The sequence below is a fragment of the Merops nubicus genome, unplaced genomic scaffold (assembly GCF_000691845.1).
Source record: "Merops nubicus isolate BGI_N331 unplaced genomic scaffold, ASM69184v1 scaffold5317, whole genome shotgun sequence".
Classification (NCBI taxonomy): Eukaryota; Metazoa; Chordata; class Aves; order Coraciiformes; family Meropidae; genus Merops; species Merops nubicus.
Window position 1 is genome coordinate 28157 of NW_008618185.1, and position 16321 is coordinate 44477.

The following is a 16321-nucleotide window of genomic DNA, read 5'->3' on the forward strand; positions in this document are numbered from 1 at the left end:
CCACCTAAATGAGTCTGTGATTCTATGTAAGCAATGACAAGAGACTGAAGGTGAAGAGAACCCAGGTTCACAGTGCTTTGCCAATGAAACTGTGTGTGTAATCAGTTACTACCACAGTCACTTCTGCCAGAAAACCGCACAGAGGAGCATAAATCTAAAACTGGGAGTCAGAAACCCCACGGAGCCATAACACAGTAACAGCCCTGTTCTCTGCACAGCACTGTGCAACTTCTCTAGCACTCAGGGTAGTTGGCACCCTGTAAGTTGGGATTTTGTTATTTGATTTTTAATTTGATTTGGGGTTTGATGCTTTACTACTTCCACCTTGAATATTTGGTTATGCAAATAAAAATCAGACTGCATAACATTATTTGTTTAAGAATACATTTCTAAACTTCTCTTAGAGATTTTAGTGGTGAAAGCATCTTGGAGTCCTCTCATCTAAAACATCTCTATTTATTATCTGTTCCCTTACGGAATGTCACAGCTTTAGGAACTCATTCCACTTCCCACTATGAAGCTATTGTGATTAAAAATAAGCCTGATGGTTCCCACAGAACAGAAGCAGTTTCAGGTGGATGCACCCTGATATGGTGCCAAGAATGAGCATGACAAGAACCTGAACTTCCCATGCCTTGCCCAATGTGAGCTGCAGAGTAACCCATGATAGATTATGTATGGTAGCAAACAAATTAAAACAAGCACTGTGCACAGAGAGGCTCATTTATCTCCTGTTCTGGACCTATCAAAGCTGCTTCATAGAGTAAATTCTTAAAGAGCTGCTGTTCATGCTTGTACTGCACAAGCACTTCTCTCATGTTCAAGGAGACTTCCAACTCTTTTCACATTGTGTCAGAACAAACCTCTTTAAACCAAGCATAACGACTCACAGAAGTCAAGGATCCTTCTGTCCTTGGAAGGACTGGTTGGATATTTTCTCCTTCTCTAACAGACATGAACATACACACAATTATTTACGATTAGGAAGACAGTCCATACTTACAATATGTCCTAATTGTAAAGTAGGTTAACTTGAGGTTTTAAACAACAATTATTTTAGCTTGCAAAATCTCTTAATCTCTCCAGTCTGTCTATATCCGTGTCTCTTTAATCTCTATTTCATAAGTCTATCACTGTACATCTAGATGTATATCTATTTAAAAAAACAGTTCTCAGATATTAACAGGCGAGGATATCATTAACTTGTCATGTGGTTGAGAACATTTCTGTCAAAACAAAGCACATCACCAGCAGAATAACAAATAGGCTCTACCAGGTTACATGCATAGAGCAGTTGGTAGAACATGGTAGGTTGTTTCTCTTCTACTTCTAAGAGCACATGATACCATTTTCTTATCACTACACAGGGGGATTTCTGATTACAAAGGAGCATATTCAGCTTTTAATCACACAGATTGGGCAGATGTGACATTTTTATCTCATTCTTCATTCTGCCATGACTAAGATTCTGATAGATATTTTATCCTTCTAACCATATTTCTTCTAATCTAACACTGGTTTCAAAAAACAGAACAACACCCTTCATGGAACTAAAGGGGATAAGAAGCATGGGCAAGGCCAATGAACATGATGCACAGATGTCCTTTTTTCAACACTGTATATTTTCTAAAAATTTAAATGGAAGGTGTCATTCTAAATATTCCCAGTCTCAAACATTGCAGAGCATCAAAGACTGAGACTGACTCATCAGACTCAAAAAAAAATAATGTCAAAATTAGAGCAAAGCCTCCCCTCTGCACACACGTGCACACACACACACTCTTCATGCTATTAAACACTTCTTTAGCATTGTAGGGTTTTATAATTTCTACACCTATACACATACACACACAAACAGTGGATCCATGAATGAGTTTTCAAGTCTACTCTGTGGTACTTAGCTGGTGAGGTGCACTATGTGCAGTCATTTAGAAAACCAGTGCCAGGAGTGACAAGTTAGGTACAATCATATCTTAAAGCAGCAGTTCTTGTCTGTAAATGCCATGATGTTGGGCACCATATGTAAAATACCAGGTGAGCCTTAGAACAGTATTGTTGTTGTCCTGATGTTCTGAGAACACAAAGAGGCTGACAGGAGTCAGAGCAGAATCATTTGGAGCAGTCAGTATAACTGGACCAAACAGAAAACTGTGGGTGCCCAGACATTCTTCTTCAAACATTATCTCAAGACTGATGAGTCTGTACACAGTCCATCTCTGAGGGAGTAAGTTCTGAGTTTCAGAACATTTCCATTTTCATTCCTAAGGGAGCTTTTTATGAGGAGATAAAGCAGAAGATCAGGAAATTAGATCAGACAGCTGATACTATTGAGTGTCTGAGTGTCCACGTGGGAATGTATACTTATTCCTAGGAGAAGGTGTGGCTGAACAGGATGAGTCAAGAATGAGGCAGATGGCAACATCCCATTGGTGAGAAATAGAGGTTGTTTCACTGGGGAAATTAAGCTGAACGTTCAGAGACAGGTCTGCTAAGAGAATAGTCAAGACAATGTAAGTGGCAAAGAGAGAAACGAGCCAAAGTGGGCGTGTGGTTATATGGAAAGCCAGATCCAAAGTGTAGGTCATCCTCAAAGATGTCAGTCAGTTATAGCAAACATATTAGCTTTCAGCCAAGAAGTCTTTGGTGATTCAAGTATGTATGGGACATACCAGGCTTGTATCACTGGAATCAAGCAAATCTGTTTAACACCAGTTATGTCTTTCACAGTGAACGCACAGCATTGCTGAAGGATATGTCATTGAAACTTGGGTGGCAGCATGTGAAACCTGTGGTGCCTGCCCTCTAGCCATGAAGGAGAGCTTTGAAGTCTGTTTGCAGGCATCACAGGAGGGTATCAGCGGTCACACTCTGGAGACTGTGTGTGCTGGGTTTCTGAAGAGAATGCTTTCCCATAAGTCCAGAGATCTCAGATAAAAAGAGGTGTGCCTTCCTTTCTATCCAGTGTATCCCAGGCTAATGGATGCATAGCACATCATTAAATCTGCCCACACAGACCAGCATTCATTCATTAAGACCTTGCCTGCATCCAACAATTTATTTCTAACTATTGGTTCAGTCATGCTGTGAGACAAGTAAACCCTGGAAAAATAAACAAATTGTTCCTTTTCTTCAAAATAAATAAATAAATTGAGGTGGAGGAGTTCATTTGCAGGTAATCCTACCTGCTCTTCAAACTGCCCTTGTGCAGAGCTGGCCAAGCACATTTTATTGTGGCATGCAAGCCATTAGAAACTGTTTTTCAAAGTCTAGGTTTTGCAAGTCAGCTTCATTTTCAGCAAGTGCTTGAAGGACTCAAATGAGAGGTGGTTAGCCCCAGGGAGAAAACTTATGTCCTTCAACTAACCCAAGAGATGCAATGAATTACAGTAGTCCTTTAATATAATTGAATGTGTGGCAGCTATGGCCACATTTCTATATAGTTGCATGAATTTACTTTAGCTCTGTGTGCCATGTGTTATTTAATATGTTTTGAACCAAGTGCTCCAGGGATGATTCTGTATTTAGCTCTTTGACAATAATGAGCAAAATGATGGCTCAGGTGTGTAGAATACTCCACGTCTCATTTTCTTTACAGCCTGGCACAAGTTTTAGAAATGTACTGTTCAGGTTAATGGGGCATTAGTCTGCAGGATGAATAAAGGATCAGATGTACATAATGTTAAAATTTTACCAGACAAAGAACAACAACTTTCATGCAGACAGATGTTTTAAGTGTCTTCTGTATGGCAGAACTTTTTGAGTGAAAAATTCCATTATAGCTTAAAGTCTTTAAAAGATTGTATAAGAATAGTGGAATTCACTTCTTAACCAGATCTATCATTATAAATTAACCATGCTTAGGGAAGTTAAACACCTGTAAGTCCAAAACTGCTTAACTCTAAAATATTATTAAGGAATTATAAGTTAAAATTCCTGTTTTAACAGCTGAATTTTAAGTACTTCAGCAAATATTGCCTTTTCATATTTCCTGTTCTTAATTACACATGACTCAATGGTACTTTATTATGAGACTAAATGCTGAGTGGTATTTCTCAGTGATAAACAAAATACATATCCCCCTTGCTATTGAGGCCAACTTTCTATACTGCTAATTGGATAAATAATTACCTGTTAGAACCCCTTTTCCTTCACCCATTTTTTAAAGTTAAAAAAAAAAAATCAAAGCATTGTGCCTTAATAGAATTGTATAAATCTTAGAGTAAAAACTCATTAACCACAGATAATGAGGATTTTATTGACCCAACATAATAGAGATATAATATTTTTATTATGATTTAGTTGTTTGATTCGATTAGGACATACATGTGGAGTTCCCTGAGAACTACACAGCCTGCATCTCATTACCCTGAGTTAGAATTTAAAATGGAAAAGACTGGAGATATAAAAAATGGACTGGATAAAAATCTACTCATCCTGAATCACCTTAACCTCAACACGACAAAATTTGACTGTTTACTGTGACTGAAACGCAAACATATGGCTGACTTGTCTTGCTAACACATCATAAAGCGAAATCAAGGCCTCATGACCTGTTTTTGTGGATGTATATCCTTTCTCATGTCTCCACCAATCTGGGTGTTATTGTTTCACTACAGGTGGTCTTGTGTTTTTATGAAACAGAAACAAATTAGCTCAAACACAGTTTTATATGCATACAAACTAAAACAGCAGTTAATAATGATGTGAAATCAATTGGAAGTCATAGCTAGGGAAAATGAATTTCTGTTCTAGAGACAGCAGATGATAATTTTAGAAATGAGCTCTGAAAAACAAATCAATTTTAATATAAAACGTGAAAGCAGCCTGGAGTTAGAAAACAAATTAGAAAGCATTTCTGAAGCCTTATTTATGAAGCAGATAGGAAAGAAGTGCTCTGTTTGGGTGACCATAAACATATTTCACAAACATTGACAAAGTCATAAAAGAAATTAATGAGCAAGAGACATATCTGGATGATACATTTTACTGTTGTTTCATGAAACATGAGAGAACCAGCATGACTGCGCTTAAATATGGAGCTGATTTTACATTTGCCATCATGCCAAAAAGATGTCACATCACAGTTTACATGTTACATCAGTCAAAAAGAGCATTCACTTCACATTGTACTTCATAAGTCACTGAACGGCACCTAGATCAGGGACATAGCACAGCAGTGGTTAGCACATTGCATGCTCCCCTTCACATTCATTAAAAGTAGAAAGACAAACATTTTTTTTCCCTTTCTTTTGCATATAAAACTAATAGAGAACCATAAGAAAACACCCTGCAGTTATTGTCGTTGAAATTTCACAGCAGTATAGAGATTAACAACTCCTATTTAAAAGAAAAGACATAATCACAGATGCTTAAGTTGCTTATAATGTCCTATCATGATGATTTTAATTGTAAGAAGTAAGGCCAGCAGATCAGAATCCTGAAACCAAATTATATTTTTTCCAGGACAAAAATCAGAGACTTCAGCCTAGTGAATCACAAATATTGCTACATGCTTTGTCTGTCTTGCATGACTGAATTTTTAATGAAAACATTCAGAATTGAAATCTGGTCATAGAGGGCTGTTAGTGTTTGGATGGGAGGTGTGATTTCATTTGACCCAAAGATGCTACAGATATATACACCTCTGCCTTCCTGACGAAGGATTAGTGATCATGTGGGATGTATGGAAGTTTTATTGCCTTGGTTCAGAATAAAGTTCAAGCAAGAATTCAGATGTAGAACATGACACAGGACTCCTTTGTAAAGGATTTTGAAGTACACAGGCTGAAGTTATACAAGCTAAATATTCAAAGTGTTGTGGCATACTAAAAAAACCCATCACACAGGGGCACACAGGTTAGTTGAGCCCATTTTGAGAAGTGGACACATGAGTGACTTCAGTTGTTCTTAGCAGAGTTCAGCAAATGACATTATAAATCAAGCAGCATTTTAGATAATCTCAGTGCCCTACTTGGGTCGACGATTTTTTGCCCTTATGTTTTGTACTCATGCTTTTTTTTGCCATCTGCTTACATTTCCAGATTGAAACCTTCTGCTTATTTTATTACGGAAACTATGATGTCATTAGTTTGAGAAGTCAGTGATCTCTGTAGTGCTTAAAGGCATGGTATATAATGGTTTGAGACTAACATCACAAATTAGGAAATATAAATATTTATAGGCACTAAAAATCTCTTGTGTAATAAAAATGTATTTATTTAGAAGAATTATGTCTTGCTGACCACTCAATAGCTCCCTTATAAAAGATTCATGTTGCTTAAACATGTATAATAACACAGAGTACAACTGACAGGGAAAAGTGTCTCCCAGTGAGCACCTGAAAAAAGAAACCTTTTTCTACTACATTGTTTAAACTGTGTAAAATAATTCTAAAGTTTGCCTTGATCACAAGCAGAATCAGGACCTTATCACCCAAGCAGAGGACCTTTTTTACTCATCTGACTTAGGTATGAAGAAAGTCTCTTAGTTCTGAAGTCCTACTTACATGAGGCAATTAGTTAGTGCAGGATCTGCATTTATTTATTTGGTGAAAGAAGCAAAAATGGCACTGCAAAATACCATACAAAGTTAGAACCACTGTGAAGTAATGGCAAACATAACATCAGAGGGAAAGGTATGGGGAAATATACCGAAAGGGGAACATGTGTTAGTGTGATGACTTTAAAAGTATAAACCAGTTAAATGGACATCTGTGCAAAGGTAACAGGAGTAATTCAGCAGATTTCTAGAGAGCAGTGAAGGTTATCAGACAATGACAGAAGACTTCTGCAAAAGATAAGGAATGGGAAACAAGTGCAATTAGTTCTACAGAGATTTTTTTTCACATGGTGTTAATGTAGATTGCAAAGGATTTGGCTCTCGTCTGACATGAGAACAGATCAGTGATCTCAGAGAGTCAGAATACAATGGAATTTAAATTAGGAAATCAAGCTCACAAACATTCATTTCATAGACTTAGTTTTAACAGACCCTTAACAAATGCTGTCGTGTTTTTGGCACTGGTGAATGTGAGTGTTTTGATTCGGGAGGTGGCAATGTCAACATAATCCTCCCAACAATACCCTGGCAATCCACTTCCATCGTGGAATATTGTTCCTCTCCTATCCTTCAACTGTCTGACCAAAGAGTATTTGCTTATTGAAGCAGTTTGATGTCTATGGAAATTAAACACCAAAGCAAAGCTATCAGGTTCTACTTTTTTTTTTTTTTTTTCCTGTGGTCAATCCAGAAGTGCTTGATTTGTACATGAGGAGAAAACCAAGCTTCTCCTCTGTCATTTAAACCTACGTTTTCTTAGAAAAATATGTTAGGAGAAACCCACAGCTCTATAATAATGGAGAAAACCACAGGCAGAAATAGAGCCAAACAGCAATGAAAGACTTCATGAAGGACAAGAAACGACCAGAAACTAAGTAGGAAATGTTAACTGAAAGACTATTATTTTTGTATTTGTCTATACAGAAATGCTCTCAGATTTTATAAAAATGCTACTTTCAGTTACTATTTTCTTACCTAGACAATACACTATACAAATCTTTATAACAATTAATTACTTACTTTCTGGATACTTGTATCCTCAGTAAGGTACCTGAGCCTCAGATCAGAGCTCTCTCTCAACAGTTTTACAGTCATAGCATGCTTATTAAGGAGACCTTGTTTTTCCAAGCAATCACCTTAGAAGCTTCACTACAAGAAAAGAATGTGCAAGAAGACTTGGTAAGATTAGTGTGCACAAGCAATGCCATGCATTAGGTATGCAGCAGAAGAAATTCAATTCGCATCTCTTGTGTGAGACAAACTGTGACAAGAATGAAAATCCAGCCTCCATTTACAGTCCTTATGTACTCACTGCAGGTCTCACTGGTAATCGGGTGCATTGTAGGTCTTGAAACTCCACTGGTGTGATCTAAGCTCCTATGTGAAATGGCAGCAGACAACTGTGCCTGCATGTGAGGCTAAATTAATGTATAATGGTTAGTGGATTTGTCCCTGTGTGTTTTCCATCTGAATCTATTCCCAGTTATATATTTCTTACACACCAATCATCTTTTTTTTTTTTTTTTAATGTTTCAGAACACTTAATGACCATGTAAATACAAACAAATTAAAAGGTAAATTCTGCTACATACCCTTCTGCCCTCCACACAGCGCTGGAGCTCAGGCTTGGCTAGCACGGAGTATTGGCAGCCGTGGGGCTGCCACGTTATTTCTCTCCAGTCACAGGTCCTGTTGTCAGAACAGCTGAGGCAAGGGACAATCCACTGCCCTGGAAAACAGCAATGGGATGTCAGCACCACCTCTGCATTTTTGTGAGTAGCTTTATCACAGAACAATCAAGATATTTTTGGTTGGCTTTTTTTTCATGGGAGTTTTCCCTAGATTAAATGCCCTCCAAACCCTTTGAAGGGACTCTTCCCTTCCTCTGCATCATGCCCTTATCCTTTAGCTAGAGTGGGAGTTTTTCCTTTCCCTGAAAGGGCTGCAAATGCTCAAATATGACAATTATTTGTGGGCTCATTTCTTAATTTCTGTTGCTTTTCTCACAGCAGGTTGTCCTTTCTCCACAGAAGAAATATGAGAAAGGGGAAGGGTGTGAGCTATCTGAATGCAAAAAGAAAATGTTCACATTCAGAAATGTCTAAAAATGAGATTCATTCTCATCTACAACTACACACCTAAGAGTTGGGTGGCTGGTTGAAGCTAGTCTTTGAGAGCCCCTTGGTAGAAAAATGAAGCAAGAGAGAGGATGACTTTCCTTTGAAAAATACTGATTTCTTTAATTTGTGAGAATTCAAAGGACTGTTCCAGACTATGCATATAAATTTCAGAAGGTAAAAGTAAAGTGAGACGAATAACCCATGTGTGGTTATTCATTCAGGCTCTATGTTGAGCCTGATGTCTATTTTCAAAAATGATTTTTCAGGCTAGGAACATAAGAAGGGATTACCAAAAGTCAGTGGATTTTATGCATCTCTTACCTAAATTTGAATGTTTTTATTATTTTGGTTTTCTAAAGCTATTCATTTGCAAAATCCTACTGGAATTCTGAGAGATTTAACCTCTGAAGGAAGACAGGAAACATTTGAGTTGCCTTTATATTCAGTTTAACACAAGAAACACTTTTTTCTAGCCCATAAAAGTGCACCATCCTGATAATATTTCCCAATGTCTATGCAGGTCTGCCAGCAAAACCTGCTTTTGCTCTGATTAAAGCCATTACACAAGGAAGAGCACAGAGGCTCCCAGGTCCTTGTCTGAATGCTATCAGACCTCCTTAGCACAACTGGGTGCCTTGCTGCAGCTCAGTGGATGGCTCCAAAAGCAAATGTCTGCAGAGCAGACCTTGCCTTAGAGTTTGTGACCATCACTGCTACTAGCCAGTAGCTCAGCTGCCAGCTTTGTGTGCTTGGCAGTGTGTGATAGATTGCTGTGGCAGAGAAGTCACAGCAAAAAGCCAAGGCTGCTCTCTGTGGACATTTATCAGGCCAAGGACTGAGTGGGAGGCTGAGTGAAGCAACCCTGCAGGATCCCATGGCCTTGGGAGAATCAGCTGCTACCACAGGAGCATGGGAATTTCCAGGGAGGCAGCCTGTGCTTGCATTGAGCAAAAGTCCCAAGCAAATGTTTTGGTAAGTGGCAGGATGAGTTGTCTCAGCAGATAAAGAAGTCCTTCTCTATAAAAGCATCAAGAATTGTTTGTATGGGAGCTCATACTGGAACATCTAAGGACAGAATATATCCCACAGTGCTATGACCATGTAGCTCCAGCTGCTCTCTAACCTGCACAGCTGCCACTACTTCTGCCCAGTGCAGAACACGCTCACATCACCCTCAGCCACACTGCCAGATGGTGTGGAGCAAATAATGGCAAACTAAACCTGAACAAAAGCCCCGACACTGACTTTGCCATGGTGTGGGGCAGTGGTTCTGATGGGTGTGGGTGCTTCCTGAAGGCTGCCACTGGGCAAGTAGCCAAGTTCAGCATGGAGGAAGGGGGATGAGGAGGACCTTGGTGGTAGGGTGCAAGCAGAGAAACAGAGCTGCCCAGTGCACCTTGCTCAGAGGATTTTCAAATTTGTATTTTCTGTGCCTTAATCACCTAGCTGTTTGTCCTTAAGGACACCATTCCCCACTCTTCTTACCAGCTGAGGACCACTTTAAAGTTCAAAATTCTTTAGGACAGGAAAACCATGTGATTGCAGGCTGATAATTTTTTCAGGAGAAGAGAGACCTAAATGTTGGACCCTGGGCAAGATCCTATGTAGGCCTTTTATCTAGGGGTTAAAGTGAATCTTTATTTAAAGGTACAAAGTGTATAACCAGGTGCTGGATCAGGGAGTGCTCTTCCAGTGGAATATCCTGCTCAGCTGGGAAACTGAGGGCTGAATTTAGACAATTCCTCTTTCTTACAGACTCCAGAGCTGGCTGTTGTGAATCCCTTTTTCAAGCTGGACTTCCCTTGTTTTTGAGGTCCTTTGCTCCAGGTTGTGACCTCCTGGCCACCACCGGAACCAGGCATGCTTTGATCCTGCATATCTCCCTCTTCACCCCCTTTGCAATCCATGGCTAAAGGGACATGCCCAGCTTCACAGCAGTGGCATGTCTCAGATAACACAGCCATAGGTGCTGTGCAAGCACCTTTTACTGCTTCGTGCCTTCTGGGCATCAGAGCAGGGCCAGAATGGTTAGCTGGTTTGAGGTCTGGACTCAGAGACTACCACTGCTATAGATTTCTTCACAAACGATTTGAAAGTTGGTTTGGCCAGTGGTTTATATTTAAAAATTATATAAAAACTGGGTAGTTGTTTTCCTGACATTGTAATTTTTCTTTCAAACCAAATACATAAAAGCTCTGGCAATGTTTATAACATCTGAGATCCCTCATTTTATGGAATTTTCTTCTTAATGTTGTATACATTTACGAGTTGATTTGGTTCTAGGTAATAAACTAGAAAAGTAGAACTATATAAAATGAATATTGAGGAGCTGACACATCTGAACAATAAAAATTTAAACTTTGGCAACTGAAAGTGCTAAGCGTCATTTGAAAATATTCTTTCAAATAGTTTGCTTTATATTCAATATCTCTCTAGATACATTAAGACAAAAATAGATCCACTTCTGGCATAAGCCAAAGGTTAGTGGCAAATTAGAGAATAAGAATATATGGAGATAAGTTCATATTTATAGGAAGCACCGACATTTAATGGCAACAGAATAGTTTCAATTTTTATATTTGCGTAGCTTTTTAAATTATGCATTTAAATTTATGCATTTTCAATCCAATTATTAAGAACTTTTCCTATTGTAACATCACAAATTAGCCATTGCACACTTAACCTTCAAAAACAGGACTGTGTTAAAAGATAAAATTAATTTCATCTATAATAGAAGACAACAGTTAACAGTGAAAAATTGCAAACAATCAACATTAGTTTGGCAGTCAAGCTTATTTTCTATTGCAATTATAAATTGTTTTTTAATCTGTTTATATAAGGTTGCAGCACACAATGCAGCTTTCAGCACCATTTCAGTCAGCCTCCTTTTTGTGGTGCTTCAGCTAAAAAAGATAGCACTGGCTTTACTAGGCAAGGGGAAGATTACCTACCACTCAATGAAAGAGGGCAGAAAAGAGTTAGTGCTGTTACTTTATTCACAAATTAAAAACTGGTAAAACAAAAGTTTTATGAAAGCATGGAAATAGAAATTTTCCACAGAAAGGGTGAAAGCGAACTAGGTTTTTGGCTTATTAGAGTAGCTTTTCAGTTGCATACATAAATCTTCTACTTAAGATATGAGATTAAACGCTGCCAGTAGTCCCAAAAACTGGTCTCCTAAAATGGCATGAGAAGAAATAATTTTTTTAAAAAAAATTTGTTGTGAGTGTTTGCCATAAATTTTAAAAATGTTAGTCTAAACTTAAAAGTTTTAACCTGTAAAGGCTGTTCACATAATTAGCTTTGTTTCTTCTTTCAGCATCTTTTATTCAACCTTTCCACTGTCATAGACACAAATACCCATATTTTGCTTTCAAGATCAAAATCTAAATTTTTCTATAGTGCCCAGAAATTATCCATATAAAAAGAAAAAGAAATACTAAACAGATAGCTCAAAAGCTGTTCACTTAATTAGTTTTGTTTCTTCTTTCAGCATCTTTTACTTTTATTCAAGCTTTCCACTGTCATAGACACAAATACCCATATTTTGCTTTCAAGATCAAAATCTAAATTTTTCTATAGTGCCCAGAAATTATCCATATAAAAAGAAAAAAAAAATACTAAACAGATAGCTCAAAATTTAAATATTTAACCTAAATGGATGCTAAAAATAGCTTGTTGGTCTATGACTCATTTACTTTTACATATGGTGTCTATTTGGTACCTGAAGACTTTTAAAAAGGTGCTCATTTGGTTGAACAGCAGTTTATGTTGGACCAAAACCCACACAGCTGTTGAATGCAAAGAGAGAGCTTGTACAGAGTTATGCTGAACTGAATATAGTTCTAGAAAGTGTAGAAAGTGGGATGCAACTAAAACATACATGTCACAGAGCGAGGCAGAACGTTGGAAATGAAGCTGTGGTCTCTTACCCATCAGATTTTGTAACTGCAAAACAAGCTCCCACAGGCTGCAGAAGCCTTATTCACCTGCAGGAATTTAGCACAACTTCGGGTTCTCATGGTCTCTATCAACTCTCTCTCTCTCTCTGAGGAGTCAAAAAGATAATGCTTGTTCACTTCTGTATTTTTGACAATACATCAATACTGAACAAAGAGCTGATTTTCCTATGACAGCCTGGTTCACACCCTGTTGAATGAAAGGGGAATTTCTGAAGGAAAAGGGATTTTTGTTTCTATAAAGATCATAATTTAATTCCATGATCTAAACAAGATAGAATGAGAGAAACTTCCCTTGTTGAATTATCCAATTTCTATTTATTGATTTTTTAAAAAGAGAGAAAGAAATGGTGTAAATTAACTGCATATTTGCAAGATTTTGCCAGCATAGACAAATTTTGCTATGAAAGTACCTCAGTATCCCTGCCCAACTACACTGTTCCCTGCCATAAGAACAGTGCATGACCCTGCCTTACTTCTGTGGAAGTTTTCGAGTTTTCTACTGAGAGAAAATGACATCACTTGGCTTCTCTGAAAATTTAACTTATTTGAGTAAAAGAGATGCTGCTGCATTAGTTGGAAATTTGCAATTGCTCTCATATGTTTTAGAAAAACATTCACTGCTGGGATTGGGCTGTCATTTGGTTGCTACAAATTTGGAATGATTTTTCCACAAAAAGCCATGCTTTCAAGCTCCAGCTGGAAGTTGTGACGTACATTAAAACTATACAGCCACTTGTTGCCAGATACTACAAACCCCAGCTCTAGGCTTATTAGACACCTCTTAACAATCTTTGCTTCATAAACAGAAATTATTCTTCCCTGTTTAATATACTTGTCCTTTGAGACTACATCTCCTAAAGTTTGTTTCATTTTAACTGTGTACGTTAGTTACAATAAGGCTATAGAAGATATTTTACATTCAGCTTCATTTCAGAAGTATTTGAAAGAAGCATGTTATATATCAGAAGAAACAGATTGTCTGCCCCTCTAGAAGAACTCTTCTGTGGATTTGGTTTTGGCTTTCCGTCAGGAACTTTCTGTCTTGTTATGGTAGCATAGGATGGGTTGTGCCTCTTTATGATTCTCTACTTGCTGTGTGATTAAAATATGCTGCTGGGTACAACAGCACCTCCTTTGTGCATTCCCTTAATTTAACACAAAATTAATATATGCCTCTGTTTTACATGAAGCAATGGATTCAGGCAGTTCCCACATTCCTTTTATTTTGTATTGATTATCATGAGTTTGTGTACATTCAATGCAGTGAGAAGCTGCACCTATCTATGAGAAGATAAAAAAATACAGTTGTTTTAGTAGATCATACAGGAGCATTGGGTTATTTTTTCACTTGTCTAATAAAGAACTGAACAAAATTACTTATTGTCTAGTCCGCCAACAACTTAAGCAATCGGTAAGAGTGCATACCTCAGTGGTCCTGTGGATTATTCAGATTGGTTAAAGCACACTTGCATAAAACTTTGTGCAGCTATGACCTAAACATGAATGGCTGTCTGACAATTTGTTGTCATCTGGGTTCTCACTAAACCAAAGAGATGTCTTAATTTTATTGATTGTTGTATAATGTTTGATTTGTCCATCTTGTTATTTAAGGTATGGGTATATGTAAAAACACATACTTTATTGTTTGAAACTCTAAACTGGTTTTGTTTGCAATAAAATATGGAAGTATAAAATTCTAATAGATCAAAATATGCTCATTTTCTAAAGCTAATTCTGAGTAGATAATTCCTTCCATTTAGAATAAAGCATTTTTTAAAAATGGTTTTGATAGAAACCAATGGCTTTTGAAGGCTACATGACAGTAACACAAGCAGTGGTAGATTGTTGATTAGAAACTCATTAAAGAAAAAAGCTGGCACATAAACTAATTAACCTGATTTTTAAAATCTGTAACTATTATAAGTGATTAATTAAATTTACTGTATGTAGGTTAGTGTATGTCCATAGAAAAGAGGAAACCCTGTTTCTAGTTTTACTTTGATGAGGTGCATGAGGTAATTTCAGAAGGAAGCAGATTAGGTACAAACCTTTCATGTCTCCAGCTTCACAGGTCTTAGTCACCGTCTCTGAAATTGCTGAGAGGTATTCATGAGACAGAGGCTGCAAACCACAGGACTCCTCTGGACGAATTCGAGAGCCACAATCCTGAATTAAAATAAAATTTGTGAAAATGGCAGTACTGCACCTATCCATATGACTTTGAAATAATTTTCAAGGACATCTAAAGAGGAAAAAAGTTATTTGGGGTTGGTTCCACAGTTCATTCATCCTTCAATATATATATTTAATATGAAATTTAGAATCCTTTTTTCCATTCAGGCAATGCTTGTATAATAAATTATCCCAATCCACAGCAAAGGTATGAAATAGTACATTTGCTAGAGATATAAGAAAATTTATTAAGGCAAACATATATAACATTCATGTATGTCACGTTGTCTCTACTTACTGTACAATCTCTGCCTATAGCACCCAGCAACTTTGTATGCATATCTGCAGCCATACAGAATACATTTCTGTGATTAAATGCCCTCAGTGAAAGAGAACAGAAAAATTTCAAGGGGAAATGTTTGAGTTAGTAGAGCAGTTACAAAAACTTATTAGGTGTACTGAAGGAAAGGATTTAATGTAAATATAAATACAATCTTCTTGTGGGTCTTCATGTGAGATGTGATCCGTAGTAAACCTCAGACACCAATGCAATGTAAATAATGGACATTTTACATTTTAAAAAAATAACCTTTCAATCAATTTTCTTCATAGAAAAGAATCTGACCTTTTTTTTTTTTCACATTCTAGTTAAAGAAGAGCTCACTAAGACCCACAATCAACATGGAAATATTTTATCTATCTTTATGCTTGGATACAGAAATATGGACTGGTTATTAAATCAAGAGAACGTAGTAAAGAACTAGAGACTGCTAATGCAATGGCATACACTGAAAATACACTTCATAAGGAGATGAGTTGCTCACATTTCGATGATTTCCCATAAATTTTATAGGCATTAGCAGAAATGTATATGAGAATTAATTAATGACAGATGCCAAAAAATTAACAGTAACAACCTGGAATATCAACCAATCAATTTGAAATTGGCTTTCCTAAAATTCATAAGGGAAAAGTGTTAGAGGCTTTTAGAAATTCTGACTGTTATTCAGTACTGATAGACAGAGGTGCCACCAGCTCTTAAGATTTTCAGACAAAATATCCTAATAAATAGTGATTCCTTACAGTAATTTTTAGCACATGTCGTTTCTTACATTTTAAGTAATGGCTTACATCAACTTTGTACTTTATGGTTTTAATTGATGTAATCTCAAAACAACATTTGTGACATTGGGCAATTCTTTTGATAATTTTTGACAACTACGGTATATATGGCTGCATGAGTTGCTCCTTCTAGTTTTCCTTTATCATTTCTGCAGAGAAATTGCAGTCCTAGGATACATTTTTCATCTGTTTTACATGATGACTCCAGGAAAAATTAATCACATTCTAAAAAAGCTTCTCCCTCAGCTGCAGTAAGAGTTTTGAACAATTCAGAGGTATATACCTAAATTAGTTCAGCTGAATCTCTCTCCAAATTACTTTGTAAAAATAATCATCTTCCATACTGCATTGCCCAAATTGGTGCTATTGCCACTTTTTTTCAGCAGG

The 16321-nt window shown here is 37.1% G+C and overlaps 1 protein-coding gene across 1 annotated transcript in view; it reads right to left on the reverse strand.

Moving 5' to 3' along the window:
• Positions 1 to 16321, reverse strand: part of LOC103775876 (cadherin-like and PC-esterase domain-containing protein 1) — a gene marked incomplete at its 3' end in the record, with an annotated part of 47855 nt that overhangs the window by 10155 nt on the left and 21379 nt on the right. Inside the window, exons 3-4 of the mRNA XM_008943350.1 lie at positions 14689 to 14806; positions 8151 to 8287 (exon numbers count right to left, since the gene is read on the reverse strand). Of these exons, the coding sequence (XP_008941598.1) occupies positions 8151 to 8287; positions 14689 to 14806 (255 nt within the window). The remainder of the gene's footprint in view (positions 1 to 8150; positions 8288 to 14688; positions 14807 to 16321) is intronic.